Source organism: Nelumbo nucifera, chromosome 1, assembly GCF_055504915.1.
Source record: "Nelumbo nucifera cultivar China Antique chromosome 1, China Antique-T2T, whole genome shotgun sequence".
NCBI lineage: Eukaryota > Viridiplantae > Streptophyta > Magnoliopsida > Proteales > Nelumbonaceae > Nelumbo > Nelumbo nucifera.
In genome coordinates, this window is record NC_142649.1 from 73,554,065 (window position 1) to 73,577,837 (window position 23,773).

The 23,773-nt window shown below is 41.5% G+C and overlaps 2 protein-coding genes across 7 annotated transcripts; one reads left to right on the forward strand and one right to left on the reverse strand.

The window, feature by feature from the left end:
• Positions 1–655: 655 nt before the first annotated feature.
• RP1 (PPDK regulatory protein) lies at positions 656–8,015 on the forward strand. 5 transcript variants are annotated; one of them, XM_010269461.3, is made up of 4 exons: positions 656–1,331; positions 5,741–6,380; positions 7,454–7,562; positions 7,660–8,015. In XM_010269461.3, exons 1-3 carry the CDS (start codon positions 804–806, stop codon positions 7,555–7,557), a joined length of 1,272 nt encoding a protein of 423 aa, XP_010267763.1. In that variant the 5' UTR covers positions 656–803; the 3' UTR covers positions 7,558–7,562; positions 7,660–8,015. The 5 variants fall into 5 exon arrangements, with proteins under 5 accessions (XP_010267763.1, XP_010267765.1, XP_010267766.1 ...); XM_010269463.3 differs by having other exon boundaries at positions 7,668–8,015; XM_010269464.3 differs by having other exon boundaries at positions 7,454–7,558.
• Positions 8,016–8,693: 678 nt separating this feature from the next.
• LOC104604898 (uncharacterized) lies at positions 8,694–11,804 on the reverse strand. 2 transcript variants are annotated; one of them, XM_088903840.1, is made up of 6 exons: positions 11,424–11,804; positions 11,078–11,233; positions 10,666–10,857; positions 10,056–10,188; positions 9,510–9,759; positions 8,694–9,229 (listed from the first exon to the last, which is right to left on the reverse strand). In XM_088903840.1, the coding sequence occupies exons 2-6, from the start codon at positions 11,096–11,098 to the stop codon at positions 9,142–9,144; spliced, it is 684 nt and encodes a 227-aa protein (XP_088759966.1). In that variant the 5' UTR covers positions 11,099–11,233; positions 11,424–11,804; the 3' UTR covers positions 8,694–9,141. The 2 variants fall into 2 exon arrangements, with proteins under 2 accessions (XP_088759966.1, XP_010267768.1); XM_010269466.3 differs by having other exon boundaries at positions 10,056–10,194.
• Between the last annotated feature and the right edge of the window lie 11,969 nt (positions 11,805–23,773).

Here is a 23,773-nt window from a genome sequence, read left to right on the forward strand (position 1 = left end):
TATGTAGAATCTTGTATAAATGAACACGACATTGATTTTTAATTAGAAAGCGCTTTGTTACAACGTGGCAAGCTAAGAATGCTGACTGTGAAATCTGCTGCTAGTGACGATAGCATCTCTCATGTTCTGATTTGTCTTATTTCTTATCTGTGGGCGGCATTATACCACAAATCAAAGCTAAAACCTATTGGACGAAACTTATTAATCAATTTCCGTCCGGTAAAGAGTTGAAATTTTCTAAATTGCAATGGAGATTCTTTCTTTCTTGTTGGTAGTATATAGCATATACTATTAGTGGACACTGCTTACTAAGACATTGGTATGGTGGTAGTTCGAGTCAGATAAAAGTTTGAATATGCTAACCAGCAAACGCTGGCCACAAAAACTGCAGCCGCACATCGGAAATATCTACATGAGTTAGAACATAGAGTACGAAAGATGTTCTCGATGTGCAGCTGCAGGGTCTTGTGACCAGCATGGTGCTTTCCATCATATTTTTCAAATTTCATATCTTTTTCCCTTTTGGCCTTTTCGATGATATTATATCACATTATCATCCTCAAATAATAATAAAATAAATAAAAAACAATCATAATTATCCACGTAAAAATAATTCATCACTTATTTATAAGTATTTATTCATTTGGCTAGCCGGTAGCCATGGCCTCCCGTCCCGTCTCTCTTGCTCAATAGAACGATTGAACGATGACACTTAACAAGCGAGTTGTTTACTCTGTTACAACATTTATCTAATCCCCATAACTCAGGTATCCACAGACGATCCTCGGAAAGTAGGGAAAGAGATGGCCCCTTCCGCCTTCAACTGTTTATCTCCTCCTCCTCTTCCCCTCACTTCCACCTCTCCTGCAATCCCCGATCCTAACATTTCCAGCCCTAAAATACCTCCTTCTCCTTCTCCTTCTTCTCCTTCTTCTATACCGACTAATAATCCGAACAATACCTCCCAATCTGATTCCGAGACACACAGTCAGGTTCGAAAATTCAGGGGTAGCTCCCAGCTGAACCGATGGTCTAGGGCTCGTTCTATACGAGCTGGACGGAGATTAGACCGCTCCCTAAGTCAAGGGGCCACCAATATGATCTCCCCTGTTCTGGGTGGGGAGGGCGGCCTCCTTAGCCCCACCTCGCCTTTATCTGTAGGAAGCAGCGGTAGCGAAGACAACGGCGATAGGACGGCGGTTAAGACCATTTACATGATTTCTGACGGCACTGGCTGGACGGCGGAACACACCGTTAACGCAGCGCTGGGGCAGTTCGAGCACTGCCTGGTCGATAGGGGCTGTCCAGTAAACACGCATCTATTCTCCGGGGTAAGTGCGTCTTTTTCTTTTTGTTCGTTAGACGTTCTGGATTACTGATGATGATCCCTTTGGCTTGGCTATATTTTTATTGCACGCAATCTATTTTTCATTTTCTAATAACTAGGAAACGATTCCATCTCAGGGTATGGCCCACCTGTATTCCAACGTGGCAAAATCTGTGGCCACGTAGCAACAATTTCTGTTCTGTCTATCGAAATTTTGCAAAAGAAAATGCACTTTTGACCATATTTTACAGGTGGCCTAGTTTTAGAACGAGTTTCAATGACTGGAACTGCAGAGTTCAAATCAGCCCTCACAGATTGAGACCGGATCTGTTCCTCATAAAGGGCGCTTCTCTCGCGTCTCACACGCACATCTTACCATGTATTGGGAACATTTTCCATATTTTAAGTTATTATTCATGAGAGATGTTTCCAATGCATGGTAAATGTGTATATGAGGTGCCCAAGTGTAAGGAGCAGATCCCATCTCGTACAGATTGTCCCGCTATAATATCTCACACATCCCCGCTATGTATTTATAACATCTCCTGATGATGACATCATTATTTCTGATATTATGATCAGGAGATGTTTCCAATGCATGATAGGATGTACTGTGGGATGTTGTAGAAGACAATCTTGTGGGGCTGATTTGATCTAGGAACTGCATAGGGTTCTAACTTCGGTGTTTTTTTCCCAAGGTGGAGCCGTGGAGGCTTATAGACGGTTCTGATCTACCACCTTTTAATTAATTTAATCACGTCAGATCATGACTGACCCAATTATTACTCCTTTATTTTTCTTTTTTGGACTATTTTTTAGGAAAATAGTAGCACTTTCCCATATCCTGATTGACTGATTCCACGTCGGACGTTGGCGTGGCGGGGGAGATCATGGTCCAGCCCGGACTGGACTGGGCTTCACACATTTGATAAAAGGATATAGTCTGGGCCTCGCAGCTCAAAAACCGGGCCTAAAATATATATATAATATGAATTATATGTCATATTAATGTCTATATAAGTTGTTATACATTATATTCTGTGCCAAAACATTTCACTTTCTCAAATTTCAAAGCAATAATTTGAGTGCAAAAGTTTATTTTTTCTGATAAATAAGTACTTTAATTAAACAAAAGGTCAGATTTACAAGGAGCCTAATTATATAGATTCTTACATAATTGATATGCTAAATTTTGGGCTACTTGATCATCAGTTCTATTTACACATTGGGGTGCTATATATTATCAAAATAGAGTAATAGACCACAATACTATATATTTTATCATAAAGCATGGTTTCCTGCCACGTTCCATAAACTTGTTTCTTCATACGCTCACATATTAGTTTCTTTGCATCTGAATTTAGCAAAATACACTTTATTTCTATTTTTCTTTAGCTTTTAGAAGACCTGCATACATTGCTTTGAGCTCTAGTCTCTCTCCTTCCCCGTTCCTGCACATATATACCCTCTGCCATAACAAGCTGACCATGATTAATATATAAATTTAGGGTAAAAGACTTAAATATACCTAACTTGACTTCATAAATTGACTTATATAGGTACCCTGAGCCTTTAAAAAATACTAAATATACCTTATGGGCTGACCTCACTAGATTTGAGCATTCCCTCCATCAATGATTTTACCCTAAATTTATGAATGTGATTTTAAACTTGACTCGGCAAGCTTGAACCCAACTACCAATGGGAGAAGCTCAGGTCTGGTTTGGGCCACAATTAGTGAGCCCAAGAGATTTTTGATGGATGACAATATGGCATCCTGCTTAGACAGAGTGGGATGTTGCACTTAGACCCAAATCAGTTGGAAACCCGCTGTTACTGCCCTGGGATAGATTGATAGTGATAGAGTCTTGCCTTCACCTTCTCCACCCCATATCCAAATCAAAAGTAAAATGTCCTCTAATTCCTTTATCCCCTCTACAAACAAACATGTGTTTCAATTCATTAAGGTGAATATGCAATAAAAAACTCACAAGGTAAAAGGATCAGTCCATTGGCAAGGGTATGCTCGAAAAATTTGAAAGAAAATGAAAGATAAAACAGTCACAAGGTATATTTAAGTATTTTTTAAAAACTCAGGGTATGCTTAATTCTTTTACCCATAAATTTAAGTACAAAAGTTGAGACTTAGGCTGCATTTGGGAAGAGTTCAAATGCAAAAATTATCAGTACAAATACAAATATGTCTGGTTCAGAAAAAGGCAAAGTTGGTTTAATTTTGTAATGACAATTTTGTATTCTTGACAATGATTTTTAGTTGTGATAGGTACAAACATGACTCCTGAGACTAGAATCCACCTTTTTTACATTGAATAACTTGAGTGCAAAAGTTTGTCTAAAAAATGGATGCACACTTTTGCTCTCATTTGAATGAAAACATGTCTTGGAATCTGTATTTACTGTCATTATCAACACACATAAATTCTTACCAAATACCTGCAAAACTGAACCGGCATTTACACTCTTCCTGTACACAGCCTTAGGCTCAGTTTGGGAAGAGTGCAATACAAATATGCTCAGTGCAAAACTATATTCAAAAAACTAAACTTCTCATTAAACTGGAGGTTTCAAGCAATACTGATGTCTATATTCTGTTTGAAGCAACAATTCCTCGGTGTGTTCCAAAATTAACCAAAACAAATTTTCACAGAAGTTCGATAAATCATCTTCACCCTTCTTGACAAGTTGGCTCTAGCAGTCTCAACTACAACCCAGCCTCCTGCCCTCTAAAGACCACCTCATTACTCTCATAGCAGCACAGTTAGTACATATCTTAATTAGAAGATGAAGGTTTTTGCTTCTGATTTACTTGAGAAAGAAGAAACGTAAGTTGGACTTAATGCAATTAATTAATGGTACTGATGCATGGTTGATATTTTGTAATGGTTAATATTTTGTTTTCTTGCCAATTGTAGCAGCATACATGAAGAAGACTTGAACATCAGTTAACTTGCAAAATAATGGTGACATAACAACCATTTAGTCATATGATCATAGGACAGTTACTTGGATCTCAATCTGAAGATAAAAGAATATCTTTAGTCAATTATCTTTCTGTTCTTATTTGTGTTTTGATTAAATAGTTGGTAGAAAGGTTATCTGGTTACCTATAATGTGGTTTTAACATGACTTTAAGTTTTGACTAATTTAGAAATAGAGGTCTTCGATGAGAATTTCCAAGGCTAATTTATAGTTGGTAGAGTGTTTAGTCATTCCTAGCCTTTTTAATACTCAAATCACATTAGACAATGTCTTAGATAAATTTCGCCTTATATTAGATGATCTATATTGTTGTCTTCCATTGCACCATTGACTTTGCTCCTATCTTCTACTATTCCTTTAAATATAACTGATGTTTAGATTTTGGTCATGTCGTCTTGAGCTCTAAGGAGTGAGTTTTTATTGGAACTAAGGAAGAACAACAGGAAGACAACAATAGATTTGTTTTAAAATGTCTTGTTTTAAATCAAGAAATTAAAAATATAATTTCATGAAAGAAACTGCCTTGTTCCTGGGGGGCGAATGCAATTGGGACATTTTAGTCCTTTAAAAATAATTCATTTAGGACTGACAGAGGGAGAAACATGGTCATTACCTAATGATGGTCCTAACTATCTGGAGTTTTGGGAGGGGTATTACACTCATTTTTATTATTCCTGTCTCAAAACTGATCAAAGAAATTCCACATTAGCCAATATGGGAGGATTCAGTAAATGCTCAATAGCTGGGGAACTTTTTAGTAATTGTCAGATAGCTGGGGGAAGTTTTTAGTAAATTTCCCTATATTTGTATAAGCATTGAACACCTTTAAATAGGGTAACAAGTTAAATAAAATTCTGATTTAAACAGAGTACTTTTGAGACCCCCAGACCTCATTAAACCTCACTTATTAGGAAAATGCCCATAGATTTTATAAAGCTTTGGAAATAACTTCAGGTAACATTATAAGTTACATAAATGGGTGTCTACTTCTGTAAGAATGCTTGTCTAGAGTTGACCTCTCTACTAGAAAAAGGTACTTCCAGAATAATCTGCCTTTTATGTTCAAACCAGTGTTGTCAGCTTCTCAGACTGATGACGAATCCTCAATGCATTTCCCACCTTGATAAATCCTAGATTGATAATCAATGTGATTGATAAGTGAACCATCTGAGTTATGCTTTTGGCTATTTGACCCAGAAAACAGTAGGAAACAGTCTATTGGTTGTTTGTCAGTTTTCATCTGATCATATCAGTTCCAATGTTGATCTGCATCTCAAGTGAATCATGCATAGATGCCGGTGAAGAAATTCTGTCTTCTGATTCATTGCCACGAACAGGATTTTCTTTTTGTTTTTTAAAATTTTCCACTACTATAATCATGAAAAGATAGTGATATCCATGGAAACTGTTCAGATTGATGATGTGGAGCGTCTCATGGAGATCATAAAACAAGCAGCTAAGGAAGGTGCATTGCTTCTGTACACCTTAGCGGATCCAAACATGGTTGAGTCAGCAGAACAGGCCTGCGAGCTATGGGGTGTTCCATCCACTGATATACTGAGACCCGTCACAGAGGCCATCACCACCCATCTTGGTGTATCTCCATCTGGAGTTCCTCGAGGGGCTCCAAGTCGCAAACTCCCTCTAACAGAGGAGTATTTCCAACGAATTGAAGCTGTTGAATTCACCATTAAGCAAGATGATGGTGCTCTACCCCAAAACCTGCACAAAGCTGACATTGTCCTTGCTGGAGTTTCTCGAACTGGAAAAACACCATTGTCTATATATCTTGCACAAAAGGGATACAAAGTAGCTAATGTTCCAATTGTGTTGGGTGTAGAATTGCCTGGAACACTCTTTGAGGTAGAACCAGATAAAGTATTTGGGTTGACTATAAATCCTGCGGTATTGCAAATGATTAGAAGGGCAAGAGCAAAGACCCTGGGTTTCAAAAGCCAAGCACGGAGTAACTACTCAGAGATGGATCATGTGAGAGAGGAGTTGGAGTTTGCTAATAAGATTTTTGCACAAAATCCACTGTGGCCAGTAATTGGTAAGTATACTTATTTTCTTTAGATAGTTTGGTATCTTAATTCATACCCAAAACTGAAAACAAATATATGCCCATTACCTAATGCTGGTCCCAGCTTTCTGGGGTCGGTCTTGGGATGGTGCACTGGTTATAGAATATAGACCTAACCTTTTGCATTCTTTTTGTGCATTAAGTGGCCACTCTCAGACTCAAACTCATGTCTTCAAGCTTGTCAATAAGATTTTATCATTAGACCAAGCAGTGGCCCCTAAAATTGAAAACAAATACAAACAGTAATAAAATGCTTTGTGGTGGTACCCATGATGATTGGTAACCGTGTGTTAAGAAATGGTACATCATCATCATCGTCATCATGTAAGCCTTGTCCCAATTATATGGGATCGGTTACATGAATCCTGTTTTGTTCAGTTGCATAATTAAAAGACAAATTAGGATTCATTACCATGAGAGTTTGGTGCAAGTTTTAGTGCCAGCTGCCAACCCAATGCGACCCTCAACCTTTATCTATACTTGGACCGGCTATGTAAGACAAGTTCACACTGGTAGTGTAAATGTTATTATACATCTATATGTCAATTTTGATTGTTAGGCTATTAAGTTGTTTATCAACTGTGCTGTATCCAATCAGCTAGAAATCATACTTCTAGACATGATCCTCTGCCAGGATCCAATTACCCCCCCCCAAAAGGAACGAAAACAAAATAAGAATGAATTAATATATAAATGAAGATTTAACTAACCTTCAAGATCAGAGTTGACATCCACTGACTAGGTACTTGGGTAGAGTCCTTGCCTGTGCCTCAGCCATAGTGTTACCAACCAGCATAAAAGGGGTGATTGATGCAATGAGATTTACAGTATCTGAATTGAGTCATGCTGTAGAATCTTTCTATAAGATTTTCTACTTTTTTCTATTTCTTATTAATCTCAAAAGTAGGACAACATAGTGCTGCATTTTTTGTTATTGTGAACGGCTGTATTTTTTTTTATTTGAATGAAGCAAAAGTATGCCTAGTTTATGAAATCCTTCTATTCTGATCATATTGTTTCTCATCTCTGTTCTCTGATTGCAGAAGTAACAGGAAAAGCTATTGAAGAAACAGCGGCAGTTGTGTTGAGGCTCTACCATGACCGGAAGCAGAAGTGTGCAATGCCACGGATATCAAGACGTTACTAGAGTATGTAAGTTTCTATTCCCGTGTCTGTAGGATGAGGTGCTAAGGCTGAACTTGGAGTGGTACGAATACCATCTCTCATTTCAGGATGACTGCTTATTTAGTTTTGCAGGTACATTTGTAAGATCAGATATTGCTGCTGGAGTTTGTGGGGCATAGTGGGGTTGCACCTCTGGACTTCCGATGAAAGTCAATTACTTGGAATAACTAAAAATCGAAAGAATTAATATTGTAGACGTATCAGATAAGCACTGGACAAGGTTGATTATTTGGGAGATGCCACCTGCAAGATCTTAAATCTCAGAAAACAACCGTTCAGTTCATATGGTTATAATAATTATTTCTACTAATAATTGCTCTAGTTGACCACCTACAAGGGGATTGATTTATCATGTTTACCATACAGCCATCTGCACAATTATATGTGAAAATGCTATTTTCCGAGAACCGGAATTTCAAATTTGATTTGTCATGAGAAAAAAACCACCTAATTCTTTGAGTTATTCTCACCAAGATTAGCATATGGATTTTTAGTTCTTTAAGTATGAGAAATAACACATGGGCAGATTTTCTTATATCTAATCACTAGTTTCTAGCTATAAAGCCAAGGAAGTCTAGAATGGAAATGTGTTTGTGTATGAGAGAGATTGTATTGTACATGTAGAGGATGATTCATGCGACGTGCCAATTGCCAAATACATGAAAAAGCAGCGAGAATGTGATGTGGTGTTTGATGGATAAGTCATAACGTTTTCCTTGTACGTACCGCAACTCTCACAAGAGTCATAGATGCACATGGCTCTCACGCTCTTTAAAAGTCAGGAACACGCATACATTCCCCATGACACGTGTTCTTTTCATTTATTTATTTGGCTGCTGCACTCACTCATGGCTTAACTTAGGAGTTATTAACCATGAACTGATCGATTGATCATCACCTCGGTGCCTCACTAGCGAGTAGCGAGTAGCAGGGAGCGAGCTCCCTTCCCCTCAGTTCCCTCAGTTGGTAATCAGATGAGAGAGAGAGAGAGAGAGAGAGAGCTGATTCAACCAAAAACAGAGGTAGAGACAACACAAGAAATGAAGAAAAGAAATAGCCAAAATGAGCCAACATACATCCATACGGCGCTCCTTCCTATGGAATCAAATACTAAATTCCCATTCTTTCCTCTACCCTCGTTCGTTACACTGCCGTGTCTACTTGGAAAGTGCTACAAATTTAAGGCAAAAATTAAAAAGAGACTGCAACTTAAGAGAGAGAGAATTATAGATTTTGGTCTGCAACCTTTCCCATCATTTTCTTGTACTCATCTATCCTTTGTTGTCTTTCTGGGTTTGCTTGTCTCCTGGTATTGGCATTTGACAAGGGGAAAACTTATCTGAAACAAAGGCACTCACCATATATAGACAGCAGAATATTCTCTTTTCATCAATCCTCTTATCTTTCATTTTATGTACAACTTTGGGAAAGGAGAGAAGATAAAAAGATAAAAGATAGAGAAAAAAAGGTAACACTTCCTCCTCTGATCGTTTTCCTTTTCGGGTTTTGGGGGGGGGTGGTGCTGGTGACTGGTGAGTCGTCAGTGTCACTGGGAGTGAGTAAAGTCATCCCCGCTGAGATTGTTGTTGATGGAGAGCGTGAAGAATATGAGCAATATTGTTCCCATGCTTGACCTGTTCCCCCCAACAACAAATAATTAAATCTAGGCTACTGACCAAACTTCCTCTACAATTTTCATATTTGTTTAATAATCAATGTCAAATGCTTCCTTTCCTTCTCTGCAAAGGTTTCTCCGATTTTCAACCCTATTTCAGATTCAAATGAACTAGCTAAACAGCAGAAGGCATTGCTACTGCAATTCTCTGCTTTTTACTCCCATGGTTTATTTTTTCAGTGGGTTTCCTATCTGATTCACAATTTAGGTGGCCAAAACCAAAAGTAGGTCCTACTTACAGGGTGGCGAAAAGTATAACAACGCTCCGAGGATCGACGACGAACCCGGAGTTAGTGGAAGATCGCCTGCTACCTTGTCTCCGGCTGACGCTAATGTTAATGCTATTGCTTCTGCTGTAATTATTTTCCGTACTCGTCGCCGTCGACGTGTTCATCATCTGCGCGTAGGTGGCAGGCTCTGTGCTCTCCACCGCTACTATAACCGACTTCTCGGGTGGAATGCTGCCTCTCATGGATCCTCCTCCTGCAGCTGCTACCCCATAAAGATTATGTCATAAATAATTAAAATATATCAATATATTAATCCCATTTCACTTGGGATGAATAAGCACCAGATCATGTCCCACATGAGAAATATTGAGATTGGATTACAAATTATAGACGCAAACGCAAGCCCAAAATTATAGATGAAAATGATAGATGCAGACAACTAGATAAACCCCAACTCTAATCCCGTCCCAATTCTCACATTCTAATCTAAATCAAAATCGTGAAAAGGAAAGCAACAAAACCATCAAACTGTAATAAGCTTGCAGGGTAGTTTACCTTTAGAAGGTGAAACATCACCAGTTGCAGAGGTAGTATTAATAGAACCTGCTTTTTCACTAATGTTAATAGGAGAAAGTGTAGCAGTAATCCTCCTTTCTCCTCTCTGAGACCCTTTTCGGGACAAGTTTCTCTGCAACTTCAATTATAAAATAAAATCAGAAGAAACATAATATAATAATTACTCTGCAACCTTTAATTTTCCCTACTTTCCTTAATGCCTACGCCAAATTGAAATGATCGTTCACTATCATATCTTCCAGCGAGTAAAACAAACATTTTAGAAAATATGATTTTCAGGTTCAAGGAAAGACAAAAAGGTGGTAGCTTCTTCCTTATCTCAAAATTATTAGTGCATATTTCTAAAAATTCTTTTGTGCCCTTTTCAAGAAGATCAATTGAAGTATAAAATCGGAAGAAACGAATCAGTTTCATAGAACACACCAAGAAATCGATGAAATTTATTCAATTTTTGATCAAGAAATGTGCAAAATATTCGCTGAAACAACATGGGCACACAAGATTCAAGAAAGCAGGACACAGAACAGGGGATTTAGGAAGAAACGTGAAATCGACAAGAACCCAATGAATCAGTCATATTTTTCCTTACTGTGATCCTAGAATTCGCAGTGACGTCTTTATCGATGCCACGACACAAGCTTTCCATGTCCACAACAAAGCTATCAGACCTCTCGTTTCTCTCAGGGGACGTTTCGGAATCAGGAGTAGCCATCTTCAGGGTATCCACTTTGTTGAATCCAACAAAATCGAAAGAATGACTCTGCGAAGCGGTGCCGGAATGCTGAAACAAAGAAAGGAAAAATCCAGATAAAGAGAAATGAAAAGAAGTCATTTCGTCAGTTGAACGAACCCCTCTGACCCTGAATTCTAATATATCCAATCCACATGTCTCCAAACAGATCACCACCGTAACAAAATGTCTCAAAAGCGCAGTTTTCAGAAATAACATGATGAAATTGAATTAAGGAAAAAAGAAAGAAAGAGGAAAAGAGAATTCTTACCAACTTTGAATTTTCGGCCATTAGTCGAGTTCTGACTTGCACCAGAAGATAAGAGTGAAGATTTAAGAGCGGAAGGAAGTTAAGAAAGGCTGAGCCAGTGAATGAAGACCGGGCAAAAAGAATTTTCAGAGGGTTTCCACTAACAAGGGGATATGCCTAAAGAGTCACAGTCAAGAATTAAGAATAAATTAAATTAATCAAAAAATACGAAAAATATTACAAATCGTCAAAGATTAGGAATCGAAAGGTGAGACTTTTCATTTTCTTTCTTTGGCTCCTCACTCCTTGTGTCATGATCAAATTCAAACCTGTAAAAACGAAAGAAAAATAGGAGAAGAAATCTTACTTTTCAACAACAGGTATAAGGTATTCTTCTCCTTCTCCGTTCAAGAAAGAAGAGACGAACCAGCGAGAAGCATAAGATCAACTGCTTGAAGATAAAAGAAAAGGGTAGACGAAGATGGGTGAGGTCTTGAGTGGAACTGAACTGACTTATAACTGCTCCGATAAAACTTGAAAGGGTTGGAAACAGTGGATGATGGAGGAAGATTTCTCCATCGAGAAGGATTGGAGGGGATTTGTGCTGTAAACGAAAGAACATATAATAGAAAAACAAGTGTTGTTTTTCAGAAAGTATGAGAGACGGATTGGCCTTGGCAAAGAGAAGGGTTGGCAACCAAGGTAGCGCGTCGGGAGGAGGTTAAGAAATCAGTTACTTCAGGAGACTAAAAAATGGCGGAGTATTTATATAACTTATCAAAAGGTTTCTCTGGGCAGGTCGTCTCGCTCGACAACTAATTGTCAGTCACGGTGTAGGATTGATTTTTAGCGGGTCAAAAGGGATTCGAATAACCTATGCCACGTGTCTAGTGGATCAGTCCACGTGGTAACTCATGCTCTTATCCACTAATATTTTAAATTTCAGTTTCTAATCTTAATTAATTTAAGTTATTCCGGGGAACCAGAGTAGGAGAGTCTTCTATTGCCACGTGTATAGAATTATCCAGGCGATCGGTGTGGTTCAGGAATTAAGAATGACAGTGTAGGATGCAGTTCAATTTGAACCATTGGATATTTGGATGGGAATGATTGGGCGGCCTGATAGTAATAGTAGATAGTTGATACGGACACGGTTCTATCGACTGGACCGTTATGCGTCGATGAAGAAATTAGAAAAGAAAAAAGAGTTAGCGGATAAACGGGAAAGGATGATATGTATTATGTGATATGGCCGCCTCGGTGGTGTTTGGGTTAGTTTATCATCCTTTTCTGATTTGCATTTGATGGATCTGGAGACAGCAGATAGATCAAACTACGAAGTACCTACTGGACACCAAGCCCATCTTACATGGCCCAATTTGTTTGTTGGGTTGGGACCCATCTCCATCTTCAGTTACGAGGTCGTTTTCCGAATATCTTGAGAGACGTGGCCTTATTATCAACCGTTAAAAGGAGCATTCCCTCAATTGTAACTAGCTAGTGACTCCCGAGTCCCGAGTTTTTTTTCCGAATTCCGCTCCTGGGTCTCCTTCAGTCTTCAGAAGAGGAAACGAACGACGCCATCGCCATGTGCGTTTAACAGTTTCCTCTCATGGACTGTTTGGCTTATAAGTCCCATCTCGTACGCTATCTCCATAAGAGAAAGTGTTTAATTTTGTTTATTTCTGCTCACCATCTTGCTTCTTATTCATCATAAGAATAATGAAATGCAGTCGCATTAAGTGTTCTGGCATTAAATTAGAGTATTAAAATAATGAAATACAGTCGCATTATACAAAATAAACTAACTAAAAGCATGTTTCAGTCTTTGATATTGTATTTCACGAATAAAATTGCTTGAATAACTTCTGTAAGAGTCAATTTTATAAACGTATTAAAATAAGACTGACTTAATCTGACTAAATTCGAATTTTACAATATTATTTTCAGCTCTATCTGGCATGCACCTTTACACTACTAAAAAACTAGGCTAGTTTGGTTGGGTGGAATTGAAATTCTAGTCTTATTTCTGATAGATCTCTTTTCCTCGATAATGAAATTTCATTCTAACTGATTTCTTAATTTTAATTCCCATTCTAATTCTTGTCTGAACCAAATAAATTATACAAATAGATCATTTCAATTTTGACTGCAAGTTACACTGATCCTAAAACCTCCCTCATAGGAATTAGAATCAAAGCAAAGAGAAAATGGGGAAATTTTCTGCTAGATAAGGTATGCATGCTAGTTATATTAATTATCCTTCTCTTCCCCATTATTTGACCATAAAAAAACCACACACAATGACAACTTTGATTATCAATGATTCAATTCCAGCCCTTTATGAATAGTAATTAATTTGCTTTTTTATCTTTTTTTTTTAAATAAAGTACAATAAACTGAAATAATCGAACATGATTTGAGTTTTCACGCATCTATATTTAAAAAATACAGTAGGTGTGATATGAACCCAAATAATCGAACGCTTAAAATAAATTTTTATTAATTCTATTTTGTAAACTAATGGAATAAATAATTTCTACACACAATAGAGTAATTATTTTAGTACTTACAATTTGTAAATTCGAACATGGTATGTATCTTAAATTTTTTATAAATTATTAATTAATATTTTAATTTATATTAAAGAACAACATATTTATTATTTACAAACATGAAAATATTATTTATAAAATACTAGAGAATATAATATAAATTGAATTTGTCAAATCCACTAATATACTTTATAGAAAATAATGTTGTTTATTTTATAAAATTTATAAAAATAAAAATATTAATTATGAAATAATTATTTTAATAATTAAAAAAATTAAGAATTTGCATATGATATTGATGGAGGATGGTTTGACCCGACCTATGGAATGACGACACGTGGACACTGAGTTAGCGCAAGCAACAACTCAGCATTATAGCCTAGTGACGGGTCCATAAAGTAGCTCGCTACATCGTAGCCCAAAACAGGAGCCACGTAAGTGCCAGTTAGGAGTGACTAGATTGCGCTACATCATTTGGCGCCGTCTGTGAGAAACGCTTCGAAAGCCTTTCTCTAAACCTTCACAGCTCTTTCTTCCTTGAAAACTCAACACTCATGGCTTCCTCAAGCAACATCGGACGAAGCATGGAGATGGATAACTCCAGGGAACAGCCCCAGCTTCCTACTGTCTTCATCGGATAGTTCACCGTCCCCCTCTCAGCAGACGGGATCCCTAGTTTGGACATGCCTCTTACAGGGGCACCCGTCGTTGCTCCACTCCCTACCACAGTCGGAGCAACCTTCACCGAACCCTCAGTTGTGCCCCCAGCGGCCAACCCGAACCAACTGGAGGACTTGGTGCAGTGCGTGCGGGCCATGCAAGATCAAATGCAACAGTTTCAATAGTTCCAGCTCTATCAGCAGCAGGTGCTACACCAGGTCTCCCAGTACCGGTATCAGCAGCAATTCCCTCAGCTGCCTCAATCTCAGCTTCAGCAGCCGCAGCTCCCGTTGCAGACAAGAAAGACCAGCCACTCCGGCCTCATCGCGGGCAGTCAGGTCGGGAGGACCTCAGCTCGCCAGGTCCACATCGCCTCAGCCCTCAAAGCCTGATACCCCGTTCCTAGAGAACCGGTTCGAGATCCTGGCCACAGTCTCCAAGTAGGATCCTTCTGTCCGCAGCCATCACCAGCGGCCTGAGCTACTTCCTGCACACAACATTCCTGGCAGCACAAAGGTGAGCAGCACTAATGCCGAGCCCGCCAAGAAGCAGAGACGCCGCCGCCAAGCTTGCCGATCTGCCACCCACGACCTGCCCGAGCTCGGAGGCAAAGAAGAGGTAAGCTCGGGCGAAGTCAAGGCTCCCCTCCTTTCAGTTCAATCTCCCCTATCTCCTGAGATCCTGGCAGTTCCAATGCCTAAAGATTTCAAGCTCCCCCCTCTTGACAAGTACGATGGGTCGTTCGACCCAAATGATCACGTGGACGCCTTTCAGTCGTAGATGCACCTGGCGAGAGCTAGTAGGTCGTGCATGTGCGTGGCCTTCTCTACCACTTTCAGAGGAGTAGCCCGCACATGGTACCGGAACCTGGCGCTCGGATCAATAAGAAGTTGGGCGCAGTTCGCGCAAGCCTTCACGTCCTACTTTGTTACCAACAAGCGGTGTCCGCGGACTGAAGAAAGTCTCCTCAACATAGCACAGAGAGAAGGAGAGTCCATCCGGAGCTACATCAAGTGGTTCAGCGATGCTTGCATGCAGATACCGTGCCTAGACCTTGTCGTGCGCCTCATAGCAGCCAAGAAGGGCATGACGCATAAAGAGTTCAAGTGGCACATGGTCGTCAACCAACCAATGACCATAACCGAATTCCTTAAATTCGCGGATAGGTTTATAGCCACCGAGGAAGAGATCAACCAGAAGGGCGAGGGCGCGCCCAAAAAGAGGAAAAGGGAAGGAGAGCCTTCCAGTCAAGAGGACAACTGAAAGAAAAAAGATGTAGCTCGGGGGGCAAAGCAGGGTCAGTCGTTCCGAGCTCCAGCAGTGGACCGAACTGATTACACCCCACTGAATGCGAAGCGGGCCGAAATCCTGATGGCAATCAAGGACGCTCCGTATGTGAAGTGACCACCCCGTTTGAGGGGAAATCCCAATGAGAGAAATAAGAATCTGTACTGCAGTTTTCACAGAGATCACGGTCATAGTACCGAAAATTGTAAAAACCTCCACGACGAGATTGAGGAGCTCATCCATCGCGGATATTTAAGGAACTTTGTACAAAATAATAATAATAAAACAGGTTGGCAAGGGGAGCACGGTAAGGATGCTCCCGAGTCCAACTGCAGGCCGGCCGAATAGTCACAGAGGCAGCCTCTAGAAGAGAGGCCGGTTCGGGGCACCATCCACGTGATAGTAGGAGGTTTGATCATCGTGGGTTGTACTTCAGCAGCAACTCGGATGTCGGTTCGTGAAGCTGCCCGAGAAGAATAGAATCCTCCGAAGCGGCTGATGACAGAAGAGCCGATTTTCTTCACGGAGGATGATGCGCGAGGGGTCCACTACCCCCACGATGACGCACTTGAGATAAAGCTGAGGATCAACGACTTCGAGGTCAGGCGCGTACTCGTTGACTCGGGCAGCTCAGCATATATCCTCTTCAAAGCCGCGTTCAACCGGCTTCAGTTGCAGAAAAGTGACTTGAAGCCCGTGGACACTCCTTTGGTGGGCTTTAGCGGAGAAGAAGTCCGGCCCCTTAAGAAAATAACAGTACCTATGGAAGTTGGCACATGGCCCTGCATAGTCAGACTCAACCACGACTTCCTGGTGGTTGCGACCCCCTCCCCATACGATGCCATAATAGGCCGGCTGATCACCCATGTCCTACGGGTGGTGGTCTCCACTTATCATTTGGCAATGAAGTTCCCTACAAACTTCGGTGTGGGGGTAGCGTAGGGCGACCAACTCGAGTCCCGCAAGTCCTATGTCGCCGCCCTAAAGGGAAAAACCAAGGTGGCCGACGACCTCGAATTGGAGCGGCCTACAGAGCAAGGCGAAGAACGAGCTGCGCCCACGGAAGAAACAGTCGCTGTTCCGACCTCAACCTCAGATCCAACTCGGACGCTTCAGATCGGTGTTTCCGTCCAGGAACCTCTACGATCCGAATTGGTAAGTTTCTTACTTCAAAATTTAGATATTTTTGCATGGTCCACGGCAGAGATGCCCGGTATAGACCTCGACCTTATAACTCACAAGCTGAATACTGATCCTGTAGTTAGGCCCATTAGACAGAAGAAACGCAACCTAGCCCCGGAGCGGTGGAAAGCGGTCAACAAGGAGGTCGAGAAGCTCTTCGCAGCTGACTTCATAAGAGAAGTCCATTACCCGAGCTGGGTAGCCAACCCTGTTTTGGTAAAGAAGGCTAACGACAAGTGACGCATGTGCGTCGACTACTCCGACCTAAATCGGGCCTGCCCGAAAGACTGCTTCCCGCTCTCCAGAATTGACCGTTTGGTGGAAGCGACCTCAGGGCACGAGTTGTTGAGTTTCTTAGACGCCTATTCGGGCTATAACCAAATAAAGATGGACTCGGAAGACGAAGAAAAGACTGCCTTTATCACGGAGTTCGGTCTATGCTGTTACAAGGTTATGCCCTTTGGGTTGAAAAACACAGGGGCAACCTTTGAAAGGCTTGTAAATAAGTTGTTTGCACCATTAATTGGCAGAAAAGTAGAATGCTATGTAGACGAGATGGTCGTCAAAACCCAATTTTCACATGAATTAATACAAGACTTGCATTCTATTTTTGAAATTTTGCGTAAGTTTAATATGAGATTGAACCCAAACAAGTGTGTATTCGGTGTAACCTCGGGCAAGTTCCTAGGATACATCGTTAATCGGCGCGGCAATGAGGCCAACCCGGATAAGATTAAGGCCATCTTAGATATGAGACCACCTTGGAAGTTGAAGGAGGTTCAGAGGTTGAATGGCCGCATAGCCGCCCTGAGCCACTTCATATCCAAATCGGCGAACCGTTGTCTGCCGTTCTTTAAGGCAGTTAAGAGCAAAGGGTTCGAGTGGACCCAAGACTGCCAGCTCGCGTTTGACGAGCTCAAAAAATACCTCGCTAGTGTGCCGATCTTAACCCGGCCTGAGGAGGGCGATGTTCTAGAACTGTACCTCTCGGCAAGCGACGAAGTGGTCAGTTCGGTGCTAATAAATGAAGTAGATCGGGTTCAACGACCCATCTATTATGTTAGTAAAGTATTGCAGGGAGCAGAGACGAGATATCCAGAGATAGAAAAGCTAGCATACGCACTAGTAATTGCAGCTCAGAAGCTCCACCCGTACTTCCAGGCTCACACTGTTATCGTCCTCACCGACAAACCTCTGAGGCAAGTCTTACTTAAGCCCGAGGTCTCTGGTCGGTTGACGAAGTTGAACGTTGAGCTCAGCGAGTACGACCTCCAGTACAAGCCGCGAACCGCCATTAAGGCCCAAGCCTTAGCAGATTTCATCGCCAAGTGTACATTCAGCTTCGAAGTTCCCGGGCCAGTTGAGCACGAGGCTCCCAGCTCGGGTGAGCCCGAAGCTCCCAGTTCGGTCGAGTTTGAGCCCCGTGAGGTAGCAGCTAGTGTGGCATCTCTCCTAGTTCGGCCAAGCGCGAGCTGGGATGAGGAGCCCTGGATCCTTCACGTAGATGGCTCCTTAAACCAACAGGGCAGCGGAGCTGGAATATTTCTGCACGGCCCAAGTGGCACGAAACTAGAGTATGCGCTACGCTTCGAGTTCGCGGCATCTAACAATGAAGCGGAGTACGAAGCGTTGATAGCTGGACTAGCTCTAGCCAGAGAAGTAAAAGCCAAGCACATCGTTATTTGTAGCGACTCCCAGCTCGTGGTCAACCAGGCCACTGGCGAGTACGAAGCTCGCGAGCCAACCATGGTCGCCTACTTAGCCAAAGTCAGAGAAGCCCTGCTCAACTTCCAGTCACACTTTATCAAGCAAATCCCTAAGTCGGAGAACGCTGAAGCCGATGCCCTGTCCAGATTAGCCAGCGCCAACGACATCACCATGAGAACCGTGTACATAGAGGACCTGCCTCGGCCTAGCATTCTCAGGGGGGGGGGCAGAGGAGGTCGCTCCCATCATTCAAGCAAAGCCGAGCTGGATTGACCCGTTCGCGAGCTTCTTGCTACACGGGACCCTCCCTGTAGATCGCAATGCGGCCAGAAGGGTGCAGCGTTAGGTAGCCAAATACGTCATGATAGACGAACGGCTATACCGGAGATCCTACACGCTCCCCTACCTGCGTTGCTTGCGACCTACCGAAGCCGAGCTCGTACTCTGCGACACTCATGAGGGATTGTGCGGCAGACACTTGGGGGGCAGGACCCTCGCCTAGAAGGCACTTCGACAAGGGTATTATTGGCCAACAATGAAGGCAGATGCTATTGAGATCGTTAGAAAATGTGACAAATGCCAGAAGCACTCCAATATTCACCACCGACCCGCTGTCGACCTCAAGTATCTCACCAGCCCGTGGCCCTTTGCACAGTGGGTATCGATCTACTCGAACCATTCCCGCCAGCAATAGGTGGGGGGAAGTTCTTAGTAGTAGTAGTGGACTACTTCACCAAGTGGGTAGAAGCTGAACCCCTTGTAACGATCACAGCCCGGAACGTCCAAAACTTCTTTTGGAAGAACATCGTGTGCCACTTCGGGTTACCTCGGGTATTGATTTCTGACAATGGCAAGCAGTTTGAGGATATCAAATTCCAAGGCTGGTGCCAAGACATGGGAATCCGATAGAATTTTACTTTAGTCGCATACCCTCAAACAAACGGTAAGGCAGAAGTCACAAACAGAGCCATCCTCCGCGGACTGAAAGCACGGTTGGACCGAGCTAAAGGGTTGGGGGCAGATGACCTACCCAGTGTTCTATGGGCCTACCGGACCACAGAGAAGATCGTTATGGGAAAAACACCCTTCAACCTCACCTATGGCACCGAAGCAGTTATCCCCACAGAGATCAAAGTCCTTACGCTGCGACTAGAAGCATATAGTGACCAGACGAATGAAGATGAGCTCCGTACCAACCTCGATCTACTCGACGAAGTAAGGGATCTCGTGTACATCAGGACTGCAGCTTACCAGCAGAGAGTAGCTCGGTACTATAACGCCAGGGTCAAGAAGCGGAACCTCCGCGTTGGGGACCTAGTTCGTCGTAAAATTATGGTACCCGAGCCCGGTGCTAGCAAGCTTGGGTCTAACTGGGAAGGACCTTACCGAGTGAAACGAGTACTCGGGGAAGGAACGTACGAGCTTGAGACCCTCGAAGGAAAACAAGTACTTCGGGCATGGAATATTGTCAACTTAAGACAATACTATCTGTAACAACTGAGTAGTCCATGAGCCACTCCCTGAGCCTAAGAGCCAAAATGCCGAGCTAACATGACCTCGACGCAATAAGACCCAGTCACCTCTATGGCATGGGCAAACTCCAGGAGAACGGATCATAAGCCGCTCCTCCAGCCCAAGGGCGATTGGCGGCACGTCTTCCACGATTAGGGCAATGGCAGCTGCACAACGCTCAAGATTAAAAGCCGCTCCTACACATTTTGGGGAATCTGAAGTCAAAAAAGTCAGAAAATCTATTGATTCTCGCAGACGCGTTTAATGCGAGTAGTCAATCAAGTTTGAATTTCGGTCAAATCAGTCCATCACGCTTCATGAACTCGTCGCGCTAAGGCAGTGCTCTCAGCACAAGGAGTGGGGGGCAATTGATGGAGGACGGTTTGACCCGACCTATGGAACGACAACACGTGGACACTGACTCAGCGCAAGCAACAATTCAACATTATAGCCTCGTGACGGGCCCATAAAGTAGCTCGCTACATCATAGCCCGAAACAGGAGAAGCTCGCCACAATGCGAACTCCGAGTTCCCCGAGCTACTTTTTAAGGGATGCCCCGAGGCAACTTTAGCTCATGAATGAGCCGCCTAGCCTTCACCTCCTCCCTAGGGTTAAGGCACCCCGAGCTATCTCCAAGCTCAAGGTCCCCAAACCTTTCCTAATACCCGAGATCCTCCCAATGGATCCTGGGTCACTCTCAGATAGGAACACACCGATTTGCTGATAGGTACCCCGAGGTAAAGACACCTCGGGCTAGATAGCTCGGACTAGACAACTCGGGTTAGACTGCCACAGGCAGCTTGTCGCTTACAAGATAGCCCGACACAGGGTAGCTCGGCATGTTGCAGGAGGATCTCCTGCCCAACCATCATACCCGAAAAATCTGGGGACAGCAGCCATGTCCCTCGTTAGACAACATCGTGCCTGTCACCTTTAGAGGGTGCCTTACACGCGACAGGCACGTACCCTGCGGTGACGGCCCCGCGCGTGCCACCTCAACCCTGCTAGTAACGACTGCGGCAGGATGACAGTGGCAGTTATACCCGCCCAGTCAGAAGCCAAGGGGCCAGAGGCGACGGATTTCTATTATAAGGAGCTTAGTATCAAGGAGGACAGGTATGATCATTATCATCTTCTACACTCGCGCTATCTGCACTCTTAGCCTTCATCTTCTCCTTGCTTCTCCTATAGAGTACTAACTTAAGCATCGGAGTGTTCCCGTCGGGCAAGCCCCTGGGGATTCTTCTTCTTCTCCATCTCAGGTATCTTCTAGGAGCCACGTAAGTGCCAGGTAGGAGTGACCGGATTGCGCTACATCAGATATATATCATAGAAATTTTAAAATATTTGATATATTTTCAATTAAGATTATATATTTTGATAAATTATTAACTTAAGTTTTAATTACATTTTATAATAACACGTTTATTGTTTACAAAAATAAAAATATTGTTTGCCAAAAATTTCAGAATTAATTTTTAGCTGACTTTTTAATTATATTTTATATTTTAATTGCATATGTTTTGTACCTTGAAATTCAATAGAAAATAGCATAATAATAGTTTTGTGCACATATTAATTTGTAAAAATATATAATATGTTCTAGGGCCCTTGTTTGATACATTATCAATAAAATTGTATGGTTATATACATCCTGCTATATTATTTGTAAATATTTATTCACAAATGCCATTAAAATATATATTTCCTATGTATTTATACATTGATTATGGATATTTTGACCTTAAATATAATGTTATTAAAATATATGTGAAATTTATATGCATTTTCTAATATATCCAAGCATTTCCATATTTTTTGTTCATATCCACGCGTTTCCAAAGTGTATTGATATCCGTATCTACATCTAAATAGCCTGGTACAATATCTGATACCAATACTTTAATCCTACGTATACATTACATATCCTTGTATTTATACTCTTCCCAAACTGAGCCTAAGTACTGCCCGTTTGGGAGTATTGAAGCATCGTGGCTTCAAGATTTCTCAGGTGGGCCTTATATGGACAAAAAAATAGGAGAGCCCAATCAACGGTCAGTCAGCATTTATTGGTCGTTTGGCAGAATTTTTACACAATGGCTTCTAAAACTAAACCAGAAATCAAAACCTAGAAATCCGTGAAGTCATGTTTCCAAAAATAAACTTACATGAGCAAAAAAAATAAACTTTCAGGTGAAATTATTTTAAGTAGCTTATTTGAAGCAGCCCAATTAACACAACTCTATCATCATAAGCCCTCCTGAATTTATTTTTGGACTGTCAACCTCTTTAGATAGTTTATTAAGAGTACCTCAAAGTAGTTGAACCAGCTTAACTGAATATTCAATTCAGCCCTGTCAAACGGCCCTAAAATAACTGACCTGAAAATGGAATTGATTTTCCATTCAGGTAGTGAGTTAGTGGTACACCATCTGGATTAAATAGATTAATTCTTGTCATAATTAAATAATAAAATCATAAAAATAAATATAATACAAAAATATAAAAATTGCAAAGAAAATCAGAAAAATGTATCAAATAAAAAATTAGTATGGTAGATGAGGTTCACTGTTATTAATGATAAAAATAACTAAAAATAAAAAAAAAACCTAAGCCATGACCCGTTGATGGGTCATAGTTCAACCATCCGGGTCACCAGGTTGTTGATTGAATGAACGGTTTTTATTCTATATATTTTTTTAAGTAAATGGTTCCAGGTGAAATGGACCAAGAAATATGGCTGGCCGGTGATGAATAGATTGGTTTCATTTTTTGGTAATCTAATAAATTGGTTTAATAGACTGGTTTAACCACAGATTAATTAAAAACTGTTTTTAATAAGGAGGAAAAGATTTTTAGTGCCCAAAATGATAGTCTACAAAAAAAAAAGTGGCCAAAATAACATCTATTTAGATGTATAAATTGGGTCGTGCTGGGCCAGCATGGCATGGGCCACATACGGTTGGTCTGCATAAAGTGCGGGCCGTCCTAGACCAAGCCTCCCTCTTCTGAGATAATTTGGGAGTCGGCCCGGCCCGGCCTATTTTTATATACAATTATATATATATATATATATATATATATATATATATATATATATATATGTGCTCCACTTTTAATGAAGTCACTCACTTTACACTCATCTATGACATACTTTGGTTGTTTTAACTGGTCTGAATTTTCAACGTGGCCGGCAGGGCAATTCCCGCCACAAAAAGTCCATGGTTGCTTCATCACAATTCACAAATGGGGTTACCTCTTTTCTACGATTCACTTCACTGTAAGTCAGGCTAAAGAAATAGAGCAAGGGTGCTAGGTGAAGTGGGTATCTATCAATATTGTATCATTACCGCTCCATTCAAGCCCTCCACCCATCGAGAGAGAAGCAGATATAGTAAGGTTTAGGGACTCCTCTTTGTAATTCATTATTTTGAACCCCCCCAGCTTTTGCTTTAAAGGGAAGCCAACATCCTACTACTCAAGCATGAGCCTTGCAAAGCTTCTGATCAACTGGAGTAGCCCTGGGCCCTGGCCCCGGTGATCCGTTCCGGTAAGAAAGAAACGTAACGGAGGATGACTATTAAATTACCATTATTTTTATAGCGCACTTTGAATAGGTCCCAGGCACAAATTTTATTAACGTAAAAAAGAAGAAAAGAGAAATCTTAAGAAAGATACAGAAAGAAAGAAAGAAAATGGAAGAAGAAAAGAGAAGAGCATGAGTAGTGATAAGATGTCGTTGCTTCTCTTCCAACTACAAGGTTTTACGGGGATGGGTCCATTGACTTGTGCAACCTGAAATATAAGGAAAGC

Coding starts and splice junctions, on each gene's coding strand:
- RP1 (XM_010269461.3), top strand. CDS start 804: ATGGCCCCTTCCGCCTTCAACTGTTTATCTCCTCCTCCTCTTCCCCTC. Junction 1,332..5,740: donor ACACGCATCTATTCTCCGGG/GTAAGTGCGTCT, acceptor GAAACTGTTCAG/ATTGATGATGTGGAGCGTCT. Junction 6,381..7,453: donor TCCACTGTGGCCAGTAATTG/GTAAGTATACTT, acceptor CTCTGATTGCAG/AAGTAACAGGAAAAGCTATT.
- LOC104604898 (XM_010269466.3), bottom strand. CDS start 11,098: ATGGCCGAAAATTCAAAGTTG. Junction 10,858..11,077: donor TGGCCGAAAATTCAAAGTTG/GTAAGAATTCTC, acceptor TCTTTGTTTCAG/CATTCCGGCACCGCTTCGCA. Junction 10,195..10,665: donor CTGCGAATTCTAGGATCACA/GTAAGGAAAAAT, acceptor TTATAATTGAAG/TTGCAGAGAAACTTGTCCCG.